The sequence below is a fragment of the Panthera uncia genome (genome assembly GCF_023721935.1).
Source record: "Panthera uncia isolate 11264 chromosome C1 unlocalized genomic scaffold, Puncia_PCG_1.0 HiC_scaffold_3, whole genome shotgun sequence".
Classification (NCBI taxonomy): Eukaryota; Metazoa; Chordata; class Mammalia; order Carnivora; family Felidae; genus Panthera; species Panthera uncia.
In genome coordinates, this window is record NW_026057584.1 from 59,539,034 (window position 1) to 59,564,470 (window position 25,437).

Genomic DNA, 25,437 nt, shown 5'->3' on the forward strand with positions numbered 1-25,437 from the left:
ACACATGGATGGAGCTAGAGAGTATTATGGGTGAAATAAGTCAGTCATGTGAATTATCTTACTGAATACTCACAACGATCCTTAAAGAAGGTACTCTTATCATTCCCATTTCACAGATAATGAAACTGAGACTCAGGGTCATATGGCTGGCAGGTGGCAACTCTGGCACATGAACCCTCTGGTTAGCCACTACCCTATACTGCCTGCTGCAGAAAATGCCCTTGGCCACCTTCCTTGTGAAGTAACGGCGATTTTTTTTTTAAATTTTTTTTTCAACGTTTTTTATTTATTTTTGGGACAGAGAGAGACATAGCATGAACGGGGGAGGGGCAGAGAGAGAGGGAGACACAGAATCGGAAACAGGCTCCAGGCTCTGAACCATCAGCCCAGAGCCTGGCGCGGGGCTCGAACTCACAGACCGCGAGATCGTGACCTGGCTGCAGTCGGACGCTTAACCGACTGGGCCACCCAGGCGCCCCATGCAATGGCGATTTTTAAAAAGAGCCAATCTTGATCACGTCCTTTTCTATTTAAAACCCTTCAACGGTTCCCCTTTCTTCTTGAAACAAATCCAGACTTCCCAACGCTGTCTAAAAGCCTCTTCCTAATTTCACCCCTTGCCTACCTCTCCAGCCTCATTTCCACCATTCTCCCCCTTGCTCCAATGGCTCAGAATGTTTTCCAGTCCCTCAAAAACACCAAAATCTTCCGTTCTGGAGGTTTTGTGCAATCTGTTCCCTCTGCCTTTAACCTGCATTCTCTTCCCTTTTCCTGACTTCCTCACCTTCAATCTCAGGAAGATGTGCCAGGCCCTCTATTAGCTGCTTCCAGAGCTTCTAGCTGCTCCTCCCTGTGACCACTGAGCCCTTGAAATGTGACCAGTCTGGATTCAGGTGTGAGTGTGCAGTACTTGCTTAAGTTTGAAGAGTAGATACAAGAAAAGGAGTGTAAAATATTTTGGTAATAATGTTTTACATTGGTTACATGTTGAAAAGGGAATCTTTCAAGTACCTTGGGCTAAACAAAATATATCATTAAAACTAATTTCACCTATTTTTACTTTTGAAAATGTGGCTGCTAAAACATTTTAAATTACACGCGTGACCAGCATTATATTTTTTATCAGACCGTGCTTCTTTAGGGCATCTTGTACTTCCTTTTAGTTGTAATAACTTCTTTACTTTCTGATTTTTTTTTTTTTTTTTTTTTTTTACCAGAGGTAAGGTCATCTCTGTTTTATTCCCCAGTGCTGAGAACAGAGGCTGGCATAGCATGCTTGAATTGTTGACATAATGTCAATGTTGACTCCTTATACTACAGTGTGAGCTATGCATAGTGACCACCTTCCAAAGAGTTCAGTATGGAAAGAGGGGTGAGGGAAGAGTGACTTTACGGTTGAGAAAGTTTCAAAATACTACCTTAGCTAGGTAATCATAGTCAATGGTAAATCATATTGATAGTATGTATTCTTTTTTTTTTTTAATTTTTTTTTTTCAACGTTTTTTATTTATTTTTGGGACAGAGAGAGACAGAGCATGAACGGGGGAGGGGCAGAGAGAGAGGGAGACACAGAATCGGAAACAGGCTCCAGGCTCCGAGCCATCAGCCCAGAGCCTGACGCGGGGCTCGAACTCACGCACCGCGAGATCGTGACCTGGCTGAAGTCGGACGCTTAACCGACTGCGCCACCCAGGCGCCCCAATAGTATGTATTCTTAATGTGATGTGATGAAAGTGGACTCTAACTTTGTGGTCTTTCCCCCAAAACCCATAATCTGAGTCTAATCTTGAAAAAAAATATCAGACAAATCACAAATGAGGAACATTCTCTAAAATGCCTGATCACTATCCTCAAGTCTGTCAAAGTCATCAAAGCAAGGAAAGTCTGCGAAATTGTAGTAGCCAAAAAAGAGCCTAAGGAGACGTGATCACTAAATGTAAAGTATCAATATCTGTGGATGGGATAGTGGAACAGAAAAAGGATACCACATAAAAACAAAGGAGATCTGTAAACAATGGTCTTCAGCTAATGATAATGTAGCAAATTGGTTCATAAAAACAACGCTGAAACATGAAAAACTTCCAACCCATAATTCTCTGTCCAGTGAAAATATCCTTTAGGAATTAAGGTAAAATAGAGACATTTTCAGATGAAGGAAAATTCAGTAGAATTCATATCCAGCAGACCTGTTCTACAAGAATTTCTAAAGGAAGTTCTTCAGACAGAAGGGAAATAATACCACAGGGAATCTTAGAACATCAAAAATGAAGGAAGAACAACAGCGAGGTGACCAAAAATAATCCCAGAAACAGGAAGGGGACTGTGTGAAAAACCTAGCCTTGACAAGATATGGCTGAGATAATATTAAATAATAAAAAAGTATTTTTAAAAACTTGATTGAAAAAAGTGGAATATTAAACTATACATGCAGTATGAACTAAATTTTGTTTCTATATGTGTATTTGTTTCTATATGTTAAAAACAGAAACACACAGAACTCTGGGTGGTGGCATCTATGAGAGATTTTTAAAAATACTTTTATGTTTCCAAATATTCACCATAAGCATTATTACATTTATGATCCGTAAGAGATAACCATTATTTAAAAAATTCACTGTCTCACTAGACTTCATTTGAGACTCTTCGCATAAACATTTCCTTTTGGGCACACAATATAAGCTTCAATGATTCATCTGAATGTAAATTTAGCTCATTGGGTTTAAAGACTTAAAATCAAATAGGTAAAAAAGAAGAAGAATTCCTGTAATATTCTAGGACAAATAGGATTGCTTATGTCATCTACTGGTTCAGAACCCACATCTAAGTAGCTCAAAAGATTTAACAAGATCAAATCTTGTTAATTTCCACATCATACATGTTAAGACAGTGAAAAAGAGATTATGATTCCTACTGAATGGAATGCATGGAATTTCTAAAGCACAATGCGTATTGCAATCAAAGCTATTGCAAAATGTGATGTCAACATTATTCTCATAAGTCTTCTGTCCTATTTCTTCATAAACAAGAGATGAAGACTAATCCTAAATGAGATATTGATTGCATTATGATGTTATCTGAGTACACCAAAGGAAGGGGACTGATTTTTTAGCAGTCAGCTAAATGTGCCTCCCTGAGGAGAAGGAGTGAACAGGTACTATTTCCTGTTCCCCCTTCATTAGTCTAGGGCACAGACTTTCTCCCCATCTTCAGACCTGAGCCCACAGTGGTATCTCACCCACACTGGCTTAGAGTTGGAATGAAGGGGCCACCCTATGAACACTGGATCTCAGTCAGTGTCTTTCCCCAAGGTTTTCTAACTGTAGTTGCTGGGGAAGAACCAGGGACTGGTGGTGGCCATGTTTACAGGCTTGCAGAGAAGTAGAAAGAAGTAGAGGCTTTGGCTTCTGTTAGCAGAGGGCCAGCTCCACACCTGCTCTTCCTGTGGACTGGGGATGTGAGTCTTCAACTTCCCCTCTTGTTTGCTTTTGAGGAGGCCTGATATGGATTTCTGTCACCTGTAATTTATGTAGTCTGGAGTTATACAGTAACTTAGTAACTGCATTCTTATGAAGAGGGAGAATGTCAGGGGGTGAGTAATAAAACATTTTCTTGGAAATCCTTTGCGTTCAAGTGACATGGCTCTTACAATGCACAGACGACGTTAGCACTTAACTCCAATCTCTGTCAGTAGCATTCTGATATAATTATCTGTTTACCTACTTCCCTCCTAAGCTGTTTAGGCTGTTAGGCTGTTAGGCTGTTTGCTCTTTGAAGTCAAGAATTAGTTTTATTGGACTTGACATCTCTAGAGCCAGAGCATGTGCCTGCATGGCACATAGTAGGCACTTAATAAATGTTAGTTGATTTTAAAAGGATTACATAAAATATGATCACTTTTCATCCTATTGTGGAATTATTTCTTTCCTTCAAACTTTATTAATTGGAAGTTTGTGGCTAGGCTGGAAAAATTAATTTATTTTAAAAAAGGGGGTTATTAGCCCATTTAGTAGTATAAGAAACTATAAAAGAGAATGATTATAAGCTAATTAAGAAAGCAAATTGTTTCAAGCAGGCCATAGCCATTTAAAATCACTGATTCATATAGAAATAATTTGTGGGCTCAGTTACAAAAACCATCCCTCTACCTATTCATTAAATTAGGTCCCTGAGGATGTCTATTGAGCAACGCTTTGTTAGCTTGATTCATTTACTATTTGTACTTGATATATTCCATAAATCAACCTTTTATTAATTTGAAAGGTGATATCTGCAGTTGTATACAGAGTTTACTTACAAACATAAATTATCTTAAAATCTACAAAATGTAATGTGGGGGGGGGATGAACTTAATAAAATCCTTGCTGATTTTTGTCTCATTATTTTTATTTTTTTCAGACACATTCTAATTTTATTCATGCCCCAGGCATATGCTACTTAGTATAAATACCCAACATTTAATCTCATTTTCACTCTCTGATGTTTATTATCATTAACTATTGGCTGGACAGAGGGAGAGTACAAAAGCCTAATTATATTTCTGGATGCTTTCTAGTACAGTGACCTTCAAACCAGGTCTCCAAACTCCCCTAGTCCTCAGCTTTCCCTTTTATAGTTGTTGGCAACTGCATACTTCCATGTGGTCAGGGCCCAAACCCTGAAGTCGTCTTTAACTCCTCTTCTACTCTCTCACCTCACATTTAATCCATCACTCTTATTTTCAAATCCATCCAGAATGCAACACTTCCCACACCTCTCCTGCAAGCACACCATCGTCACTCTCTCTCCAGGAGGTACCACACTAGCTGCCTAGGAGTCAAAGAATTCAGTGACCTTGCTATTTAAAACTATTTCCTTCTCATCTGCTGGTTTGTGTGAATGAGATTTCCCAGCACTTACCCATATAATATCTAAGAAGAAGAACAGAAGTGATGTTAAACCCATTGCAGATATATAACGAATTCATTTTTAGAAAGCATCCAAGGCATTCAATGAAGCATTTCCAATAATAATTTACTTTAATATTTACTAATTGTTTATAAAAATCTATAAAATATTTATTTTACTTTGACAGTTGTGTACTACTACTGTCATAACTCAGGCCAGAAGAAAAATTTTCACAGACAGCTATAGTCATAAGAAAGATTTAAAATTTACATACTTCTTTTTGATACATGAAAGTATAAAAGGGTAATCAAGAAGAAACTTTCAATCAAAAATGCATCACAACATGGAGGTGCCATTTAACCCTGGACAGGTTACATTTGAACAGTTAACATGAAGAAAAATTATCTTCTATTTTAAGACACTGTTATGTTTGAGCCTTTGTTTTTGCTGTTGACTCTGTATGTTAACTAACGCATTGACACCATTAAAAGGTGATTTGTTCTGGAAAAAATACATTACAATAAAATTCTGTGGGGGAAATAGAGCAGGAACATGATTTAAAGGAGGAAAAGAAATAACATAATATTGCTAATCGTTAAAGAAGAGTGTGTTTACAGTTTTTAAAAATGGTGACTAGCAAATTGTTTCTCGTAATGCCTAACTCTGGTATAATACACAGTAAACATTCTATAAAAATTTGCTGATTCATAGAATCACTTCTTGGGAAAATCTGTTTGATTTACAAGATTGGAACTCAGTATCTTTCTATGGACTTGCAAACCAGATACCCCTTCTTTCAGGAAAGTCAAATATCAACATATTAGATTAGAAGACATAAATAGAGGAATGAATGAGATGGATATTCTGACTAATTTGAAAGTTTCCAAGTAGTAGGTATTTTACAAAAGAAAATAACACTTACTATTAATATTTCCACTTCCACTTTCATGCAAGCATTTCGTGCCATGTAACTGAAACTTCAGCTTTAAGATTACACATGCAGAAACACGGGGATGGCCACCAGAGGGAGCCCAAGTGTTTTTCTGAATAAACCACACATCAAAGAGAGAAAAGAAAATAGAAACCATAAAGGAAGGAGTGGGGCGGGAAGGCCCACTATTACCTGTTTCAGTCACTTAAAAGAATTTCTTGTTGAATGACATAGCTATTTTTGCATTTATGTTACAAATTCTTTTAGTAGGCGGTTGTACATTGCAATGCTTTGACACTTTTAGGAGAATTGGTTAAACATACATTTAAAAATCTCACATACCCTAAAACTAGAAGGTCCAGGGTAGACTGCCGTGAAAACATCCATAATGTTCTGCTGTGCCCCCAAACAAGCCAGGCCCCTTCTCCAGCTTATCTTCATGTTCCGGTTCTTATTCTATCCTGGTCCATCTTTGTAGTCAACTCTGGGTGTGGTTTCCTCACTTTGTTTGGAACTGGACTATCAAATTACAGCACTGAGTGAGCACTTGGTATGACATGGGAATTTTTCATTTTCCTGGCTGAGCCAAATTACTGGACATTAAGATGAACGACTTTCCATTTGGCATCCTGCAGTCTTCCTAGAACAGAGAACTGGACCAAGTCCTAACAGGATTCAAGAGAACCTCTATATGGCTTCCCCAGAACCAATCTCCACTTAAATCGAACCCACTGGCCAACCTCAGTGATTCCCCTATCCAGGTTGGAGAGATGGCCTGGGGCTGAGGCTACAGACAGGGGTGTGATCTTGTTTAGAATTAAGCACCAGGGAGGTTTAATAAGTTCTAAATTTGAACGGTACAGAGTTTTGGAATTTTCCCATGCCTTATCTTATTTGATCTCCCAATAATCCTTTTACTGTGATAGGTAAGGGATCGCCATTTTGTTGATGAGAAAACTGTAGCTCAGGGAAGTGAGTAACTTACTTGTTTAGTGTCGCCCCTGTTAAGCGTCAAGGACAGAAACTGATGCATTTCTGGGGACACAGACTATAACAATGAACAGGTATTAATTCAGTCATATTCATGTCTTCTGGGATAGAAAATTATCACCCTCCTTTTCCCTCATGTTACAAGTGAGTGAAAAGCATCACAGACATGAATTTAGTGACTTCGCACTTGTTTTACCCAGTATTTCCATGGTATGTTTTCCTAAGTAGTTTTTTCATGTCTGGATGGGATAATTTTATCACATATGCAAATAAATTAGCACAAACAAATTAAATTCCACAAGATTAGATCCTTTGCTGAATGCTGCTGGATTTAACATGCTTATTAATGCTCAAAAGCATTCTTACTAAATTTGACAATGATACCCAATTGGGTGGGGGTGGCTGGCCCTTAGGAGAAGTGGAATAAAATTTAAAGTGACCTTGACAAATTAAAAAGTTAAAGGACAAAATTCAATAGGCAACATTGCAGAGTGATTCATTCCAAAGAAGGGTGTGTGGAGGGCAGGGGTGGGGGCTTGGGGAGAAGCAAAGGAGAACCACAGAAATAAGGGAGCACTGCCTGGGCAATTACAGAAGAAAAGGAGTTGGAGATTAGAGTGAACAATAGGTTCCAAAGATATTAGCAATCTAGATCTGTCATTTTTATTGGGAAGTACAACTAAGGGGAAATTCAAAGTGAATCCCATTCACACTTTTAAAATAGACCAAGTTTTAGGGATAAAAGTATATTTGCTTGGGACCCTGAAATACCTGGAGCTTGGAAACCAGGTCTTGATGACTTTGAAAGGGATACTACAAAGTATAGTGTTTAAAATAATGGAAAGTTTTTATTTTAGATCTGATGACATTAGCCTCAAAAGAGAAAATTCTGGATCTCTGTTCCTTTATTTATGCAATGCTCTTGGCCTGGAATATTCTTTCCCTTCCACCTGAGTAACATCTACTTTCCATCAAGAGTGGACACAGGCATTTCTTCTTCTGTGAAGCCTGCTCTGAACCCCTCCCCCTCTCCCCAAGAACTGCACAGAATGTGTCTCCCATGAGTCTCCTAAAAGTGCATACCGGGCGCCAGCACTGGCTAACCACTTGGAATAAATCATTTCATTAATCCTTCTGGAAGCCCCCTGGGGTAAGACACTGCTATTATTTCCCCTGTAGATGGAAACAGAGAAGTAACTGACCTGTGCACCTTCACACGGTTAGTATGTGGCAGAGTTGTGACCGTAACTCAAGCCTGAAGAGCTCCTAAGCTCACGTCCTCATGCCACGCTCTCCCGACCACAGGTCCCATGACTTGTACTTATGTACTTATGTGTTCACATTGGCTCTAACTCCCTGAAGGAGGGGACCATGCTTTATTTATTTTCATAGCCCCACATGGGGCTTGGGATTGATCACCACATGCTTGTTAAAGATTTTCAAGAAAACAGATGGCACATTCTGTGGGTATTTCTGAGTCATTCTTTGAGGGAAAATAAAAAAATAAAACTAAGTTGAAGTGAACAGAATTTAAACATTTATAAAAACTGGCAACTAGAATTATGAACAATGACATCATATTAGAAAAGGTAGTTTTACAATTTCATTTTCTGGAAATTTTAAAGAATGAAAATAGCTAAATATACGCATACATACATATGTATGTATTTATATATGTACGTATGTGTATATGTGCATCTATCAATCATCTACCTTCCACGTAATTTTACTTAAAGGTAAAGAGAATGACTACAGAATATTTTAATATCTATTTGACACAGAATTGTTATTAGAAAAGGATCCAAATCCTAAATGACATGTAATCACTATATTAATTTACCCAATCTGAGAACACTACAGACTTCTCTCTCCTAAACATAAGACATATTTAGCAAATAATTTGGTTTCAATTTCTCAAAACAAGAACAATAAAAATTCAGATACATCAAACAAAAATGATACCATCTAATTTATTCTCACCATCAATTGAGATAACGTGCTAGCAGCCCAAAGTTATTGGTGATGAACATAATTGCCTGTAGCACAGGATAAAATATTTCTGGAGACAGCAATATACTCTCCCGTGACTTTGAAATCAGCAGTATAGTATATTACTATCAACATGACATTGTGTTCCTTGCCCCTGCTGCTAATGGAACTGATTCTCAGCACCACGGCCAATATGGGCCTCACCTCAAGGCCATGCCATTTTTTAACGTGAGAGCAGGGAAGACGCTGTTGGCTTCAGAGACTGGGGAATCTCGTTTCTTGTATTATCACTATTTTAAACAGTTAAACACTTGGATGTTCTCTGTGATATCTTGCCCAAGTCAAATTCTGATTACACAAAAGCCTGAGGGGATGTACTCCAAGCAGGGTGAAATGTGGTAAAGCTCAGTGGCAACCCTAGGAAACCACAAGCATCGCAGCAACATTAAAAAGTTCTATTCCATTAAAGAAATCTAAGCACCGTAGAGAAACCAAAATGAGAGCACCGAAATATCCAGCAAGTTCATAATATTATAAAAATAACTCTAAACTATATGAATGAACCACCACCCCAATGCACCCCAATAAGTGCCCTTTCGTCCAGGAAACTCACGGTAAGCTGGTCTTGTGAACATTGCTGAGAACATTCAGAGGTCACAAACCCATAGCTTAACTGGCAAGAGGGGGATCAGGTTTTTAGAGTGTTACCCACATTTACCGTTCACTATCTGGATAAAGGGCAATTATACATCATCTTAAAAATTCAATCAATATACCTCTGCAGGAGCTAGACACAGAGAAGGCACCGTCAGCTTTTATAACAGGGCAGAGGACCAGATGAGACAAAAGCAGGAAGAGATTCAGCGAGGGCATTCTGTCCCATAAAATGCATAACTCACAAACACAAACACAAACATTTCTTCAGAGACCGAGAGCTGATGCTGTCCTTGGCACCTTGGACATTAAGTCACCGGTGTTTTTGCAGGAGGCGGGGCAAAGTAAGTGTTGGCTCCCTGAGCTATGTGTTCCAATAGGCCAGCTAGAGAAATGAATATTTACGCTCAACGGGAGGGACGGAGCCAGCAACACTGTCACATCTAATCTTCACTTGAGTGATAAGTGGTTTGTCCTTTCAAATCAAAATGAGCAGGCTTAGGGTTTTCTGTCCTTTGCGTGTGGTTGGTGTGCCCTCCTTTGCAGAGCCTCGCGCCTTTGGCCAGTTAAAGGATGTGTCATTGCATGGCGGTGACAGCACTAGCTAGCCATCCTCACCCCAGAACAGAGAGAACTGGCTGCTGGCAGTAAACCTGTGAACTCTGGCCAAGATGTCTTGATAAGCTCTGGACGTGTATCAGTCACGTTTTAAAGCAGGACTTTAAAAATGGTTTCACAGAAAATGTTGGTTTGAATTCAGCAGGTGTTCTAAAGCTGGAGTTGAAAGGTTTTACAGGGTTTTTAGGGGGTTATCTAAGTTGTTGTTGTTTTTTTTATATTTTAAGTTTGTATGAGGATCCACAGTTTCCCTTTTCTTCATCTGGCCCAGAATCATAGCCCACCTATAATGGTAAAATAAGATGTTGTTATTTAATAAGTGGGAAATATTTTGGTTTTCTTTAACCTTAAAAAAGAGCAGCAATAAATGTTATTATATTCCCAAAAAATGCCTGAAATTCCTATCCTTTTGACCCTAATAGCTATTTTCTTCTTATTGTTGTCACCTTAATGAGAATTTTCAAGCTGTGTAAATTATATCTTCCCTATTTGCCACTTAAAACCTATGTCTTTATAATAGATGCCAAAAATTATTCTTTATATAAATGACCCATGATTTTTTAAAGTTTGACAAACTCCTGATTTCAGTCATCTTCTTAAAATAAGACCTACCAAATAGTTTTACAAGACCCCCAAGCTTGCTCGTTACTAATTGGTAGCATCCAGTTCATCTAGTGCTGAGGAAACCATTGAGCTCTAAGTTGATTCATGTTTTTTTTTTAAATATTTTATTTAAATTCCAGTTAGCATACAGTGTAATATTAGTTTCAGGTGTACACTATAGTGATTCAACACTTCCATACAACCCCCCGTGGTCATCACAGCAAGTGCGCCCCTTAATCCCCATCACCTATTTCACCCATCCCCCTACCCACCTCCCCTCTGCTAACTGTCAATTTGCTCACTATAGTTAAGAGTCTGTATCTTGGTTTCTGTCTCTCTGTCTCTCGTTTTACCCCTTTGTTGTTTGTTTTGTTTCTTAAAGTACACATATGAGTGAAATTGTATGGTATTTGTCTTTTTCTGACAGACATATTTCGCTTAGCATTATACTCTTAGATTCATCTATATTGCAAATGGCAAGATTCCATTTAATAGCTGAGTAATATTCCAGTGTGTATATATATAACACCACATCTTCTTTTTGCATTCATCAGTCGATGGACACTTGGGCTGTTTCCATAACTGACTGAATTATTGAACTGATTAGTGTTTTATATTGGGAAAGTACTCTTCCATATTTAGTAGGAACCTCACTAATCACACTGTCAACACTGTAACTGCCTTAAAAAAAAATGGGACCTCAGATGATCCTTTTGGAAACTAGATGTTTATAAATAAGGAAATGGGATTACTTTGTGATATCTTCCTGAGTCTATTTTCTGGCTCCTTCTACTTTGAGGAAGAAAAGGATAAACTTCTAAAATTACATAACTCCATAGCAATCGCCTGTCAAAAGGATGGAGCACAATAAGGAACAAAATCTACATAAGTAGCAGAAAATTTTAGACAAGTACATTCCTCCAAAGGGCAACTGTAACTTTCAACTATAAAGCTTTCTTGTAGTTGTGAGTTTTAGCTTCTGTGTTAAACATGGTCATTCAACAGGGCACATACAGAAGACAGATTAATTACAACTTAAACAGATCAAAGAGAATTTATTTATAAAACCAACAGCCCCGAACAATCATAACCCTATCAAAATAGTCTACTTTATTGGCCAAATAGTCATTTTTATTTTTCTTTTTAATCTTTTTTAAATGTTTATTTATTTTTGAGAGAGAGACAGAGCATGAGCAAGAGGGGGCAGAGAGAAAGAGGGAGACACAGAATCTAAAGCAGGCTCCAGGCTCTGAGCTGTCAACACAGAGCAGGACACAGGGCCTGAACTCATGAACCACGAGATCATGACCTGAGCTGAAGTCAGACACTTAATCAACTGAGCCACCCAGGTGCCCCTCATTTTTCTAATATTTTATTAATTATTTTATAGGTTCCAGTACCCTGTGTCATCTAAAGTTAAATGATGTCCCTATCAATTACAGTAAGCAGTAAACAAAATAATCCAGCAAGTTAACTGCCAGCCCATTTGTTTCTATGAAAGTGCAATTGATGAAAAGAAAGTTCTTTTTATGCAAGGTGAGACTGTGTCTGGAAATAAAATAGAGCTAAGAGGCAGCTAAAACACCACTTACTGACGCCTAAGTATTTGGTTAAAGTTAAACATGATGATTAATGAAATCAAGAGTAGGAACTGAAAAGGAGACTATATTCTCTCCACAAAGAAGCTGCTGGACACCGAAACAATAATAGTCTAAGTGCTTTTATTTCGGTCCACAGGCATGTTATTGCTATTTAGAAACATAAAGGGAATATACGATCACCCCACGTGTAGTTAACAGAGGTAAAGGATAAAAGAAATCATCATAACACAACTTGTCTCTTATAAAGGAAAAATTTCAATTAACACCACTTTAAGGCTCTTAAGCTTCTTTTTATCTTTCTAGAGCTTTGACTCTATTCATGAATGTCTTTCATCTCATTTGCCTTACTTTGACTGATGGCATTGAAGAGCTTTCTTAAAAGCATATGGTGACATTACATCCACTCAATTTGCTGATGGAGAAAAAGGGTGCTTTTCTGTTTGTTAGAGAATTTGACATAGAATGAATTACCCACGTAAATACAAATAAACATCCACTACAACTGATATTGGGGAGACAGCCTAGCCCCTAAATCTTCAAGGGCAATATACTGGTAACAATTCAATGTGTCCGACTTCCTATAAACTTCAAACTCCTATTCTGTCACGAAGTGAGCTACATGATGACAGCTGGTACGCCTCTGCTTAGAACATTGTGCCTGTTGTCCCACTGCAGGGAGGTCCAACCTAAAGGTCACGAGGGGCCTAAGAGAGACAGAGCTTCCTTTTGAAGCTTAGACCATCTTAGACCTCCTATGGCTTGGCCATTCTGTCTCTGGCCTCCACATCACTGATGGTTCCTTGATGAGGAAGCACCAGACTCTTTCATCTTCTTTACTTGGCTAGTGATCTGTGTATTACTTGTTTTGGAGTGCTTTGGGACATCCGTATCCAAAATTGTGGCAGGATGAGTTTGTTAGTTTAGACTCTAAAGGCTCGTGCTTTGGCTTTCCATGAACCTGATTATCTAGAGTTTTGCTCAACCTACAAAGATACATATGTTATATATAATATATATGTTATATATATATTTTTGAATATATGTATATATTTTAATAGCAAAAGATCAACAGAAAGACTCATTGCAGAAGGAATTTTAAGGAGAACCATAAAAGGCAAAAGAACAGTTACTTCATATAGAATAGGATATTTTTCAGTGGAGAAAGATCTTGAGAAAATGATACAAGTCTCGAGAAAATAATAATGACAGTAATAGTCTTAACATTTACTGAGCTCTATTGGACTCGTCTCTATGTTCTCCACAGATTATCCCATTCAATATTCATAATGGATTTAAGGTGGTCACAACTAACATCCACATTTAAGGATGAGGTGAAGAGGGGTGCCTGGTCGGCTCAGTCAGGTAAGTGCCCAACTCTTGATTTTGGCTTAGGTTGTGATCTCATGGTTTGTGAGTTTGAGCCCTGCATTGGGCTCTGTGCTGACAGCATGGAGCCTCCTTGGGATGTTCTCTCTCCCTCTCTTTCTGCCCCTCTCCCGCTCTCTCTCTCTCTTAAGATAAATAATAAACTTAAAAAAATAAATAAAGATGAAGCAAAGATGTTTAGAGAAGTCAAGTAGCTTGTGTAAGGCCCACAGTTAGGAATTGAAATTCTCTGCTGAACCACACCAAGTGAAATTTTGGTGTGACATTTTAAGTGACGTTGCTGGGTCTGGAACCCAAATCTGTGGTGGTACAACAGTGGGCCACAATTCCCAACCAGCCCTTGAAACTAACATTATGAAAAGAAGACCTAAGGAAAGCTAGAGTAAGATCTCGGAAAAGGGATACAAATAATTTGAATTGAGTTAAGATGATATCTTTGTCCACAGACACAGGAGCAAAAGCAGGGAAAGGAAAGGAAAAGGTTCTGTAATGATTCCGTAATGTTGCCACTTGGGTAGAGCAATCAAGGAACACAATGATACATCTAAGAGAGCCACCAAGCATGGCTTCAAGTTAATCACTACACACTTCCATCACTAACCCTTCCATGTTGCTGAATAAATTTAGATTCTAGTTAATATATAATTAATACTATTATTATTTGCATGCAAAGCCAATGCCATTGCACCAGTACCATCCTTGAAATGTGCACCTGGTACTGGTTCTTGGTGAAGAGATTGTCCCAAACTTATTCTCTTACCTGTCTATCTTAAACAATTAGAGCACTTAATATTTGCAGCTTCCGAAGAGAAGGATTGGAATTCGTGTACTTGAATACAATTAAAAAAATCAAACTGACACTGAATTTCATATTTTGTATTACTACTAAGGAAAAACAACTAATTTTCTGTATGTTGTTCAAGTAATGATTTGGTCTACTGCCATGGATACATCGTGGGAAAAGGAAAAACACTCAGCAATTGTACTGTTTGTCCCTAGAATAACCTTTCTTCAGACCAGTTAATATCAAGGACATGTGATGACCATGTGAGACCAATCGACCTTCTCCTCCCCCATATTTCAAAGTGACTCACCAAAGATGCCAGAGTAAGATTAGAAAAATATTTATCACTCTGTTGAATGTGGATGGAAGAGTTCTCTTTGTTGGTAGGGTTACTATAATTATTTTTTTACCTTATGATAGTGTTTAGAAGCTAGGCAGAGAGGGTGCTACTCACGTTCTCCTTGTCAGGAATCCCTAGAAGAAAGAGAGAGAAAGAGAGAGAGCATGAATTGTAAGACGAATCTGTAAAATGGAACTGAAATTCTTTGCTGAATCAAACCAAGTAAAATTTTGGTGGTTCCAATTTGTGTTTCCATCAAAACTTACATTGTGCTGCTTAGAAAAATAGCAGCACCCACCAAAATCTGTAACATACATAAATCAATGAATCAGGAGCGGGGCTGTGTGCCAAACAACAAAATCTCATAAAAATCACAGGTAAAAATCCATCTCTGATTCATTTATACTATACAAACAACTAATTCCTCTGTGTTAGGTACCAGAACACTAGGAATCTGGGACAGACATGTCAACTCTCAAGGTTGCACATACTGTATTTTTACTTTTCAAACTATCTCACAATGCTCCAAGGATTTCAACCTAGCTTCAAGTCCTACATAAAAACCACAGAACACAAATTCCATTTGGGGCAAAGCAAATTCCTGCTGCCTCCAAGTCAGGTCTGAGCATGGCAGTGTCTGTTTCCAGGGGTATACCAGTTTTCTCAGTGAAAAAGTTAATCATCCATCCATTTACACATTTGTTCATTCATTTACAAGCATTTCATGAGCCACAGGCAGGCCCTGGTCCTTTGCACTTCCTTTGGGGCTGTTAACACTGGCTCATATGATAAGGGTAGCCAGACTGGAAGGTCCACAGCCCCAGCAGAGCTTAATGCTTCCAAGTGGCTTTATATTGGGAGATGGAACCACAGGTGGTTTGTATGTGTGGCTTACCCCTGGGCCAGTCTGAGGTGGTCTGCGATGTAAAAATACAGTACATCCAAATTCTGAGTAAACAGCACATTCTATGTTTAATAAAGGAGTGCACAGGGTTTACACAATTGGCTTTAAAAGAACTGAGTGCCCACTTTAATAGGCAGCAGCAGGAGTGCCTGGGTGGCTCAGTCAGTTGAGCACCTGACTCTTGCTTTCAGCTCAGGTCATGATCCCAGAGTCATGGGATCGAGCCCCATATTGGGCTTCACAGTGACCATGGAGCCTGCTTAGGATTCTCTCCCTCCCTCTCTCCCTCTTTCTCTCTCTCCCTCTCTCTCCCCCCTCTGTCCCTCTCCCCTGCTCGCACGTGTACTCTCTCTCTCTCTAAAAATTAAAAAAAATTTAATAGGCAGCAGTAAAGTACACAGAATGGGTAAGGGTGGAAGAGACATTCTGGAAATGCTCCCTAACTAAACTTTGAGCCCCCAAACTGAGATAGTACCAGGACATCAAAGCCCAGGCAGGAGCAGGGGGACAGAGAGAGTATTAAGGGGCATGTTTGCCATCAGTTCCCAAGTCTGTCAGAAGGAGTAAGGGTGGCCTAATCTCAGCACTTTGAAACTTTGAATCCTAGCCATCCATTCATTATTCCATCCATGTGTTCAACAACCCTTTGAAAAGACTGGAGTTGATTGTATGAGGAGATACAGAGGTATAACAAAAACTTCCTTCTAGGAGTTTCAATAAGATACACAGTTGCACAAATCACACTATCTGAGTGACTAGAAATTAGGGTATCTGTAGAGATATAATACTGAAAAGATGATTTGGGGCCATGCAGGAACTTGAAAGTCGGGCTAAGACATGAGGAATCTTGGAATTTGACCTTCTGCGGCAAGCGGTGGGCAATCATTAAAATGTTTCAAGGGGCTCCTGGGTGGCTCAGTCGGTTAAGCATCTGACTTCAGCTCAGGTCATGATCTCATGGTTCGTGGGTTTGAGGCCCATGTCGGGCTCTGCGCTAACAGCTCAGAGCCTGGAGCCTGCTAAGGATTCTGTGTCTCCCTCTCTCCCTCTCTGCTCCTCCCCAACTTATGCTCTTTCTCTCTCAAACATTAAAAAAGTGTTTTGAACAGAGGAAAAAGGAGGGAAGGGTCTGTTCAAACTGAAAAGACACTTACAACATAAAAATCAGATGCAAGAGTGTGGTCCTTGAAGTCCAATTTGAGCAAAGAACTATAAAGACATTCAGTGGGAAAAATCTGAATATGAACTCAGCAGATGATGTTATTAAGGAAAGTCATACCAGTTATTAGGTGTGATAATGGTGTCGTAGTTGTGCATGGAGAAGTCTTTATTTTCAAAAATACCTGCCAAAGAATTTGGGGTGAAATGTGTGTATGTGATTAGAAGGAAATAAGGCAAATATTAATATTAAAATATTAAAGTGTATATAGCAATTAATAAACCCATATTTAAGTATTAAAATATTAAAGTGATGAAGATATGGATATTAACTACATCATTCCAAATGTTTGAAATTTTTCACAAGAAAAAGTAAATTTAAAAAGTTCTGTGGAAGTCAGGCATAAGTCAGGTGAAGGGTAGACCAAGGGCGAGATACTGAAGCTTCAGAGTCAGTTGAGTCATTCTTGCCCTCAGGTCAAAAATGATGAGGCCCTTGGCCAGGTGGCTGCAGAGGGAACAGAAAGGAAAAAACATGAACCCTGCAAAGGAAGGAGCAAAGGACAGGATGGGGGATTAACCTCAGTGCATACAGGTGACAGAAGGGAGGACTCCAAAATGGTTGAGGTTCAGAGCCTGGAATGGGAGGAGAACAGTGCAGATGGGAATGGAAATGTGGCTTTCAGGACAAGGGATGGGTTTTGTGGGAATCGGGATGTGTTCTGTTACTGACACTGTGACATTAAGAGGCCAGCAGAACATCCAGGTGGAAAGGGAACCAGCAGTCGTTTGGAAAGCTAGGCCACCACAGAAACAATCAACCAGAGGTATTGGCTCGGGAAGTCTGCATCCACTGTAAGAAAGGATGGTCATGGGGAAAGTATAGAGAACAAAAGAGAAAAACAGTCAAGAGTGGACTCTTGGGTGGGACCCAAACTTCTAGCTGAGAGGAAGAAGTACCTGTGAAAGAGACAAGATGCCAAGTGGCCAGCAAGATACCAGAAAACCAGGATGATGTGGTGGAGCCTGGGGACCGAGGGAGAATGGAATCTGAACAGGGAAAGTCTTACTCAAAGTCAGAGCGATGGGGAATGTTAACGACAGAGTCTGGTGTTGGCTGGTCGCTGGAGATTTTAGATGGTTTGAGTCCAGAGGTGTGGGGCAGAAGCCAGAATCTAGGGGCTGAAGAGTGACTGGGGGTGAGGAAACAATAGCTCACATCACTTGGGTGCTTACTCTATGCCTGGCACCCGCTAAACACCTGATGTGTTTTGCTTCCTTTAATCCTCCCAACAATCTTGTGAGGAAACCGAGGCACAGAGAGGTTAAGTGCCTTGCCTGAGGTCACACAGATAGGAGACAGCACAGCTAGGATTTCAACTGGAGGACTCCTCATGAGCCAGTCATCCTTACCTCAGCCAGGAAAGAAAAATCAAGCACAGGGGAAGAAAGGAAAGGAAAGAGAGCCCTTGTCTTCCTGCTCGCTCCCCACCCCAAGGACAAAAGAGAAACAGAGACAGGGCAGAGGCTACACAGGAACTGTGACATGGAGGGCGAGGAATGTGAGGAAGTCCCCTTACGATCTTGGTCAAGCGGGGAGGGGGATCACCTGAGAGTGACAAGGCTGGCAGTCAGTGGGGACTGGAGGAGCTACAGAGAGGATTTGAAGGGTGACTGTCGCTCAGAAGACCCTGGTGTGGGGGGCGCCTGGGCCGCTCAGTCGGTTAAGTGTCCGGCTTTTGATCCCAGCTCAGGTCTTGATTTCAGGGTCTTAAGTTCAAGCCCCACGTTGGGCTCTGCACTGGGTGTGTGAAGCCTACTTCAACAACAACAACGACAACAACAACAACAACAACAACAACAACAACAACAAAGAAGACCGCGGCGTGGAGGCTCTGCCTGGTTCATCTCGCTGTCTAGCTGTTGAAGTACCACAGCTCCAAAAACCTCAGTCCTGGGCACCTTGCCACCCGTATAGGCTCGAGGGCTGTTCGAATAAGGGGACTCGGCAACGAGCAACTCCCAGGGCCAGTGACAAGCGCTCAAGATGTGCTCCCAACACGCGGGAACAGACAGACTCAGGACTTCTTTGAGTCTAGTGGACACTCATGAGAAGAAAGTACCACAGAGAAAAACTTCCCGTTTTTTGTGATCAGCCAGAGACTGGTCGCATCAAAGGCCTGGAATTTAAAGAGGCCGTGATTTACAAAGAATAAATAATGACTCACGCTGCTTCTCTCCTTGACCAAGAGCATCAAAACAAAAAGAGGTGGGGCTCTCAGGTGTCTAGATGTGGCTGAGACAAACACAATTCATAAATCCCGTTTTACAAAGAGCACAGAAACACTAGAATTCACCATAAAATGAAGAGATTTTGGGAAAGCGTTTGAAGTATGAAGTTCCATCTGGTACCAAAGCACACCTCCTTCTAGCAGGTCAGACCACAAAATAATATCGTATTAACAGTTTTTAAAAATGACTCAAGTGTAGGCTGGCAAGTCTGTTTAGCCACACGAGAGTCTGATGACTTACTCTGTCACGCTGGTGTAGGACATATTTTTTGTCACATAAAAACGCATAACGCACAACGGACTTTTAGAGGCAAAATGTTCACATTTTTCACTTACTGTCATTGTTAGAGCCCGTTTCCATAACACCATAAGGAGGAGCCAGCAGTCCTGCCATGTACTGTCGATATTTCTGAAAGACAAAATTGTCAACTCAATGCACAGATATTGACTCACGTGGGGCATTCATTTATTTACACAATAAAAAGCAGAAATGTTGGGTGTCAGGAAGCATCTGACTCGAGTATTTATAGAGCCATGAAACGTGCTGTCTGGGATCCGTGGTCTAAAATAAAGATGCTGTGTTATAAGAGGTCTTCCTGGATGAGACAGAAAGTGCCCCCTGCCCCCGGCCCAGGCAGGGGTACCATCCCAGCCAGTTCATTTAAGTACTCGTTACTGACTAACCCAACTGCATGGGCTTCTACCCTCCCTCCACCTCTTGCCCTGCTTCTCACTCCAGCAAACACATGCTTGGGTTTTTGTGGAAGGCACAGACACTTGGTTTTTATAGATGCAGATACAAATAATTGTGCTGCCTTCTTAATAGGTGAATGGTACTGAATCAGCTTTCTTTCAAAGTAAAAAGAAACGCATCTCTGGAAAACGTCAGTTTTGAAAGAAGCTGATTCGCTTCCATTTACCTGCTTCTTTTACTCTGTACACCTGCCCGTTATGTGACCCCTATAGAACTTTCGGTATGTTGTCAAATAGAATGGTTTGACTTCATTTAGGACTATTTGGATTCCTCTGAATTGAATCCCCTGGCTTTTGGTCCAGGCATGCCTTAAAACCTGGGGCTCAGTGACATCGATGAGCCCCCAGAGTCTGTGCTGTTTTGAAGGAATAAGGCTTGGTGAGCAGAAAGCCTTTTAGACCATCCACTGAGAGAGGGATGACATTTACAAAGAATGGAAAATAGACATTAGACATCCTGTCTTCTCAGGTAATAAATACAGCCTCCTCCCCTCTCAGAATGAAAGCCAGGCAATTTTATTTATTGCATGGTGTCATGTATATTTATGGTTTATAATTATGATGACACATAAGTGTTAAATGGCATCAAAAGAATCAACACTCTATAATGTGTTTGTGGGTTACACAGACGTCAGCAGAAAAGCCTTCATCTGTAGCAATGGGCAGCTGGCGACATGCAGTGTTTGAGCAACCATCTGGCCCATTTGGTAGATGTGAATGGTGTTTGTAATGTAACATTGATGATTTCTCAAAAGAGCCTTCTTCTAGTCAAGATGTGACTAGCTTTTTTTCTTTTTTTTAATCCTTTTTTCTTCTCACTCTGAAGCAACTATACTAACACCTGCATGCAAACATTAAAAATCACGATTTTCCCTGCCTCTGAGTTAACTAATCACTCAAACATACCCACAGGACTAATCTATCACCCTGAATTCCTGACATTTCCTTTGATAGCTTCTCAGTTCTGATTCTCTTCTTTCTTATGACACCATCCACTCTTCTTCCTCATGAGAGAGCACTGATTAAACACATTTCTGGGCATGATATTATGCTGGACTCCGAACAAAACAGGCTCACAGAGAGCAGATGGGGACTGGTATGTGTTCTAAGAAGGTTTTGTGACCCCCCCCCCCCACAGCCTTTTGAGTTCTTCTTATTGTTAGCAACTCCTTACCAGGCTCTTAAAAGAAATAATCCATGTTAAGTTAAAGGAGCAATCTGCTTTGCTTATAAATGTTGTTTCGGATGCAGCGGATGTTCTTTGTCTCAGGCACCTCTATGCCAGTTCCCATGAGCTCCACGGAAGCACCCCCTGACCCCTAAGTGAACAGGCCTTTGCCTTCTTTCAGCTCCATAGCACTTGGTCTGTTGCTTGTTCGTTCATGGAGCACATCATTATGGCTGTTGCTCCTGGTAACAGAAAATAGAACAACCCTCTGGAGAGCAGAAGGTGGGCTAGTTTTCAGGACATGCATGCATTAAACACCTACTATGTGCAGACAATGTCCCAGGCACTGGGCTTCCTGCAGAAAATAAGTAGATGGGCCCTTTGCACTTATGAAGTGTCTATCTCCTGCAACATAGAGCACCATGGCTTATGCCTAATATGAATCTCCTGCAACATAGAGCACCATGGCTTACGCCTAATATGAACTAAACACTTATCTGTCGAATTTTAGAAATTTTATGGAGAATTTCAAACATATATAAAAACAGAATAACACATACCTAACATCTAGCCTCAATAATTATTAACTCATGACCAATGTTGTTTCCTCTACACTCCTATCCACCTGCCCTTTCCAGAATTATTTTGAAGCAAATCCCAGATATCATATCATTTGATCCATAAATATTTCAGATACATCAAACAAAACTACAATGTCACTATCACAACTAAGAAATGTAACATTTCCATAATATCCATTTGATGTTCAAATTTATGTTTCATAAATGTCATTGCTGAATTGAATTTATAAAGTACTTTAATAAGACAATATTGGTCTTAGTAGAACAACTTTTGGCATAGTGAAGATTGCAAAAACAGGGTTGAAATATTAATACCTACACATAAGAAGCCAGCCTTTCAAAATTGATGGGACACTTTTTAGAAAACATCTGCATAATCAGGGAAATTGATTTCTTGTGTAGCATAGTGCAGAGCACTCTATACCAATCAGGATAAAAACAGCTCACGGAAATAAAACCTGTGCCAGAAAATTGGGACTCCTAAATGATTTGCATATAATCTGCATACAGCTTGGTCTTTGGGCAGCATGTCATCTTCCAAGCACCACTTAAAAAACAGTCTACAAAAGAACCTGTCGTCTGAAAAGATGCTGAACCTCATTCACGACAGAAAGGCACATTAAAACTACAGAGTGCCATGTCCTTTTTTACTTGTCAGACTTGGCAAAGCTTCAAAAAATTTACTAACGTACAATTGGTGATCTCAGACATTGCTTACGGGAATGTAAAATGATGCAACCTCAGAGGAAGGCAGTTTGGAAGCATCCATCACATTTAAAAATCTGTATTTCCTTTGAGGAAAGACCCTCCCTTAGAGGGCAGAAATAGGACCTCCTGAAATACCTGAATACATAGGCAGACAGGCATATCTGTTGGTAATAGCAGACAAAATAACAGCCTCAAACAGAAAATAACTCAGATGTCCACAAGTAGATGGCACCTGGGCTACTTCCTGATAAGTAAAGATGGGTTATTTCCTGATGAATAGATGATGTTGGAATATTATGCAGCCATGAACGAAGCAGCACTACCTGCTGATATAGAATAGTCTCCAGGGGTGCACGGGGGGCTCAGTCGGTTAAGCGTCTGACTTCAGCTCAGGTCATGATTTCACAGTTCGTGAGTTCGGGCCCCGCGTCGGGCTCTGTGCCGACAGCTCGGAGCCTGGATCCTGCTTTGGATTCTGTGTCTCCCTCTCTTGCTGCCCTTCCCTTGCTCATGCTCTGTCTCTCTCCCTCTCAAAAAATAAACACTAAAAAAAAAAAAAAAGAATGATCTCCACAATATATTGTGAAATTTAAAAAAGGTGAAACACAGCACTGTATGCTACCATTCTGTGAGGATAAATGAATACATGTGCATATGTGAATATTTATAAGGATTTGTAAATGCATAGCCTATCTCTGGACACATACACAAGAAAGTAGTATGAACGACTGCCTCTGGGAAAGAGATCTAGGTGGCTGAAGGTCACATGGGAGAGGGACTTAGTTTTCCCTGTTCATCACCCACTGTGGCTGTCTGCCTGGGGCCAGACTGGCGGCGCTGGCTTGCAGTGGCATACAGAAAGGGATAACGACGGCAGTGGAATGAGCAGACAGCCCTTCTCTCTTAAACATGTGGAGTTGGGAATAATTCGCTTTGACTATAAAATCTTTCAGAGTGGGGAAATGGAGGATTCCCCAGGGTGCGGAAATGGGCTACCTTTTATCGCGCTTATTGGTGCTCAAGTGATGAATTGAAAAACGAGAGATGAATGGATTAGTAAACCTAGATTGTGGGGTGGTTGGTCTCTTCATAGATGTTTAAAGCCATGCCATGCTTTCTGAGTAACAGACTGAAACTGAAGGGAATTCACCAAGACTCCCATATGAAAGTCAGCACAAGGTCAGCTTTAACCTGAGTCAGCAGCTCTCCAGAGGTGACCCAGCACCTCTGGAACATGGTGTTTATGGTGTTTACTCAACGTCACTCGCACATGCCTCCCACACCCTGGCTGCTGGGGGTGTGCAGTGGCCCAGTTCAGTCCCTTGACAATGTCCTCCTGGGGCCCCGGTTGACCTCTCCCTGCAAAACCTTTCCCTGGACCCCAACACATTCTAACACATCAATAATTGAAATGCCCTCACTCAATCATTTTATTGTATTGTATTGTATTGTATTGTATTGTATTGTATTGTATTTTTTTAGGCTTCCACCATCACTCAATCATTTTAAAATCACCACATGCACCTGGGAAAGAGCTACACCTTTAACTGCCACAGACACAGATCCTCACTGTGTAAGGGCCCTAGCTGGAGGATTGTTCAACAGTTCCCACTCCCTAGCCCTGCATGAACTCTGAGGGCAGTTAGGAAATCAGTTATTCACATGACAAGAGAACCACAAGGGTCTTCCAGGGTCTTAGAAGAATTCGGTAGGACTCGTTCTTAGGATCTGCTCCTGGCTTTGTCACTAGTCATCTGGGTCAATCTGACAAGTCTTCTGAGCTCTCTGACTTCAATATCCTCCATAAAGTGGGTGCTCTAAATTAGATCAAGGGTTCCTTGGGAAGAACTCTGGTGGGTTGGAGGACCCTCAGGCAAGCGTACCATGCAAACAAAACCTCAGCCCCTATGGCAACTAGAGTGTCTTCCCTTGTAACTGTTTTATAAATTAGAGTTCTAAAAGCAATTTCATCTGAAAGATGACTTTCGCTTCTAAAAAATAAAAGTTTACAAATCACAAGACTAATCCCTGAACTTTCAGCCAGAGATGTCACTCAAAGATCTCTGTAAAGAATCAACAAAGACCAATTTAGGATTTGTCTACGAGGTATTAAGGATTCTACACTCTGTTAGAAAGACTCCTATGGTTGAGAATTGGCCGAGTGACAGGTTGCTCTGTACCTGAAAGGTTTATCAACAAAATTGGTACTGAGAATTTAACAGAGATGCACCACAGTGCATTGTGGACCGTCTCAAAAGGTGTACAGAGCTCTGGAATGGAACACAGCAGGGCAAAAGGGGGTGCGAGAGGGGTTAACAGAAGCTCTTCCTGGAGCTTACATTTTATTCTATGTCAAGTAGTTTAAAGGATTACTTTTATACTTTTATATTATGGAGTAGAAAGCTAAATTTGCATAAATTTTAAAGATTAAAGCATGAGACATCAAAGAAATTTTGAGCTTGCTGCTGGCTACTTCTAGCTACAAAGGGTCTAGACCCCTGGCAGTATGTATTGATTTCCTCTGCATTTGGAGAACTTCAGTGGAAAAAACCAAGAACCTCTGATGTTATGAAAAGCACGCAGACATCGGAATCATACAAGAACCAGGTCTTAATTCTGATCCTACCACATGCTACCTGTGTAAACTTGAGGAAGTTGGTTACTTCAGTTGCCTGGGTGAAGAGTCTCATCTTTCAGGACCATTGGGAGGATATGAAATAAAATCTATAAAAGTGCCCAGCGCATATTAGGCACTTAATAAATACTTGCTGCTGCTGCTAACAGCAACAACAACAACAACGACAACAACAACGACAACAACAATGCAACCAAGGATTAATCAAGATAATCACACTATATTTGATATGCTTCCCAAGCAGATACCGTTCAGCTTTAGCAAAGAACATTCTCTTCATGACAATTTCACATTACTGAGGATGTGGATATACATAATGTAAAGACCTATAATACATCTATTGACCGGTCTGCTAAATAGGGCTGTGGAGAAATAGGAATTTAAATAATAGACTTTCTTAAATAATTTTATAGTATACTGCCTATTTTTATACCCACATGGTAAAACTGTCCAAGAAGA

At 40.3% G+C, this 25,437-nt stretch overlaps 1 protein-coding gene across 1 annotated transcript in view; it reads right to left on the reverse strand.

Moving 5' to 3' along the window:
* The window catches only part of RAPGEF4 (Rap guanine nucleotide exchange factor 4), a 289,328-nt gene that overhangs the window by 107,429 nt on the left and 156,462 nt on the right, over positions 1 to 25,437 (reverse strand). Inside the window, exons 5-6 of the mRNA XM_049615513.1 lie at positions 19,470 to 19,542; positions 14,895 to 14,914 (exon numbers count right to left, since the gene is read on the reverse strand). Coding sequence (XP_049471470.1) covers positions 14,895 to 14,914; positions 19,470 to 19,542 — 93 coding nt within the window. The remainder of the gene's footprint in view (positions 1 to 14,894; positions 14,915 to 19,469; positions 19,543 to 25,437) is intronic.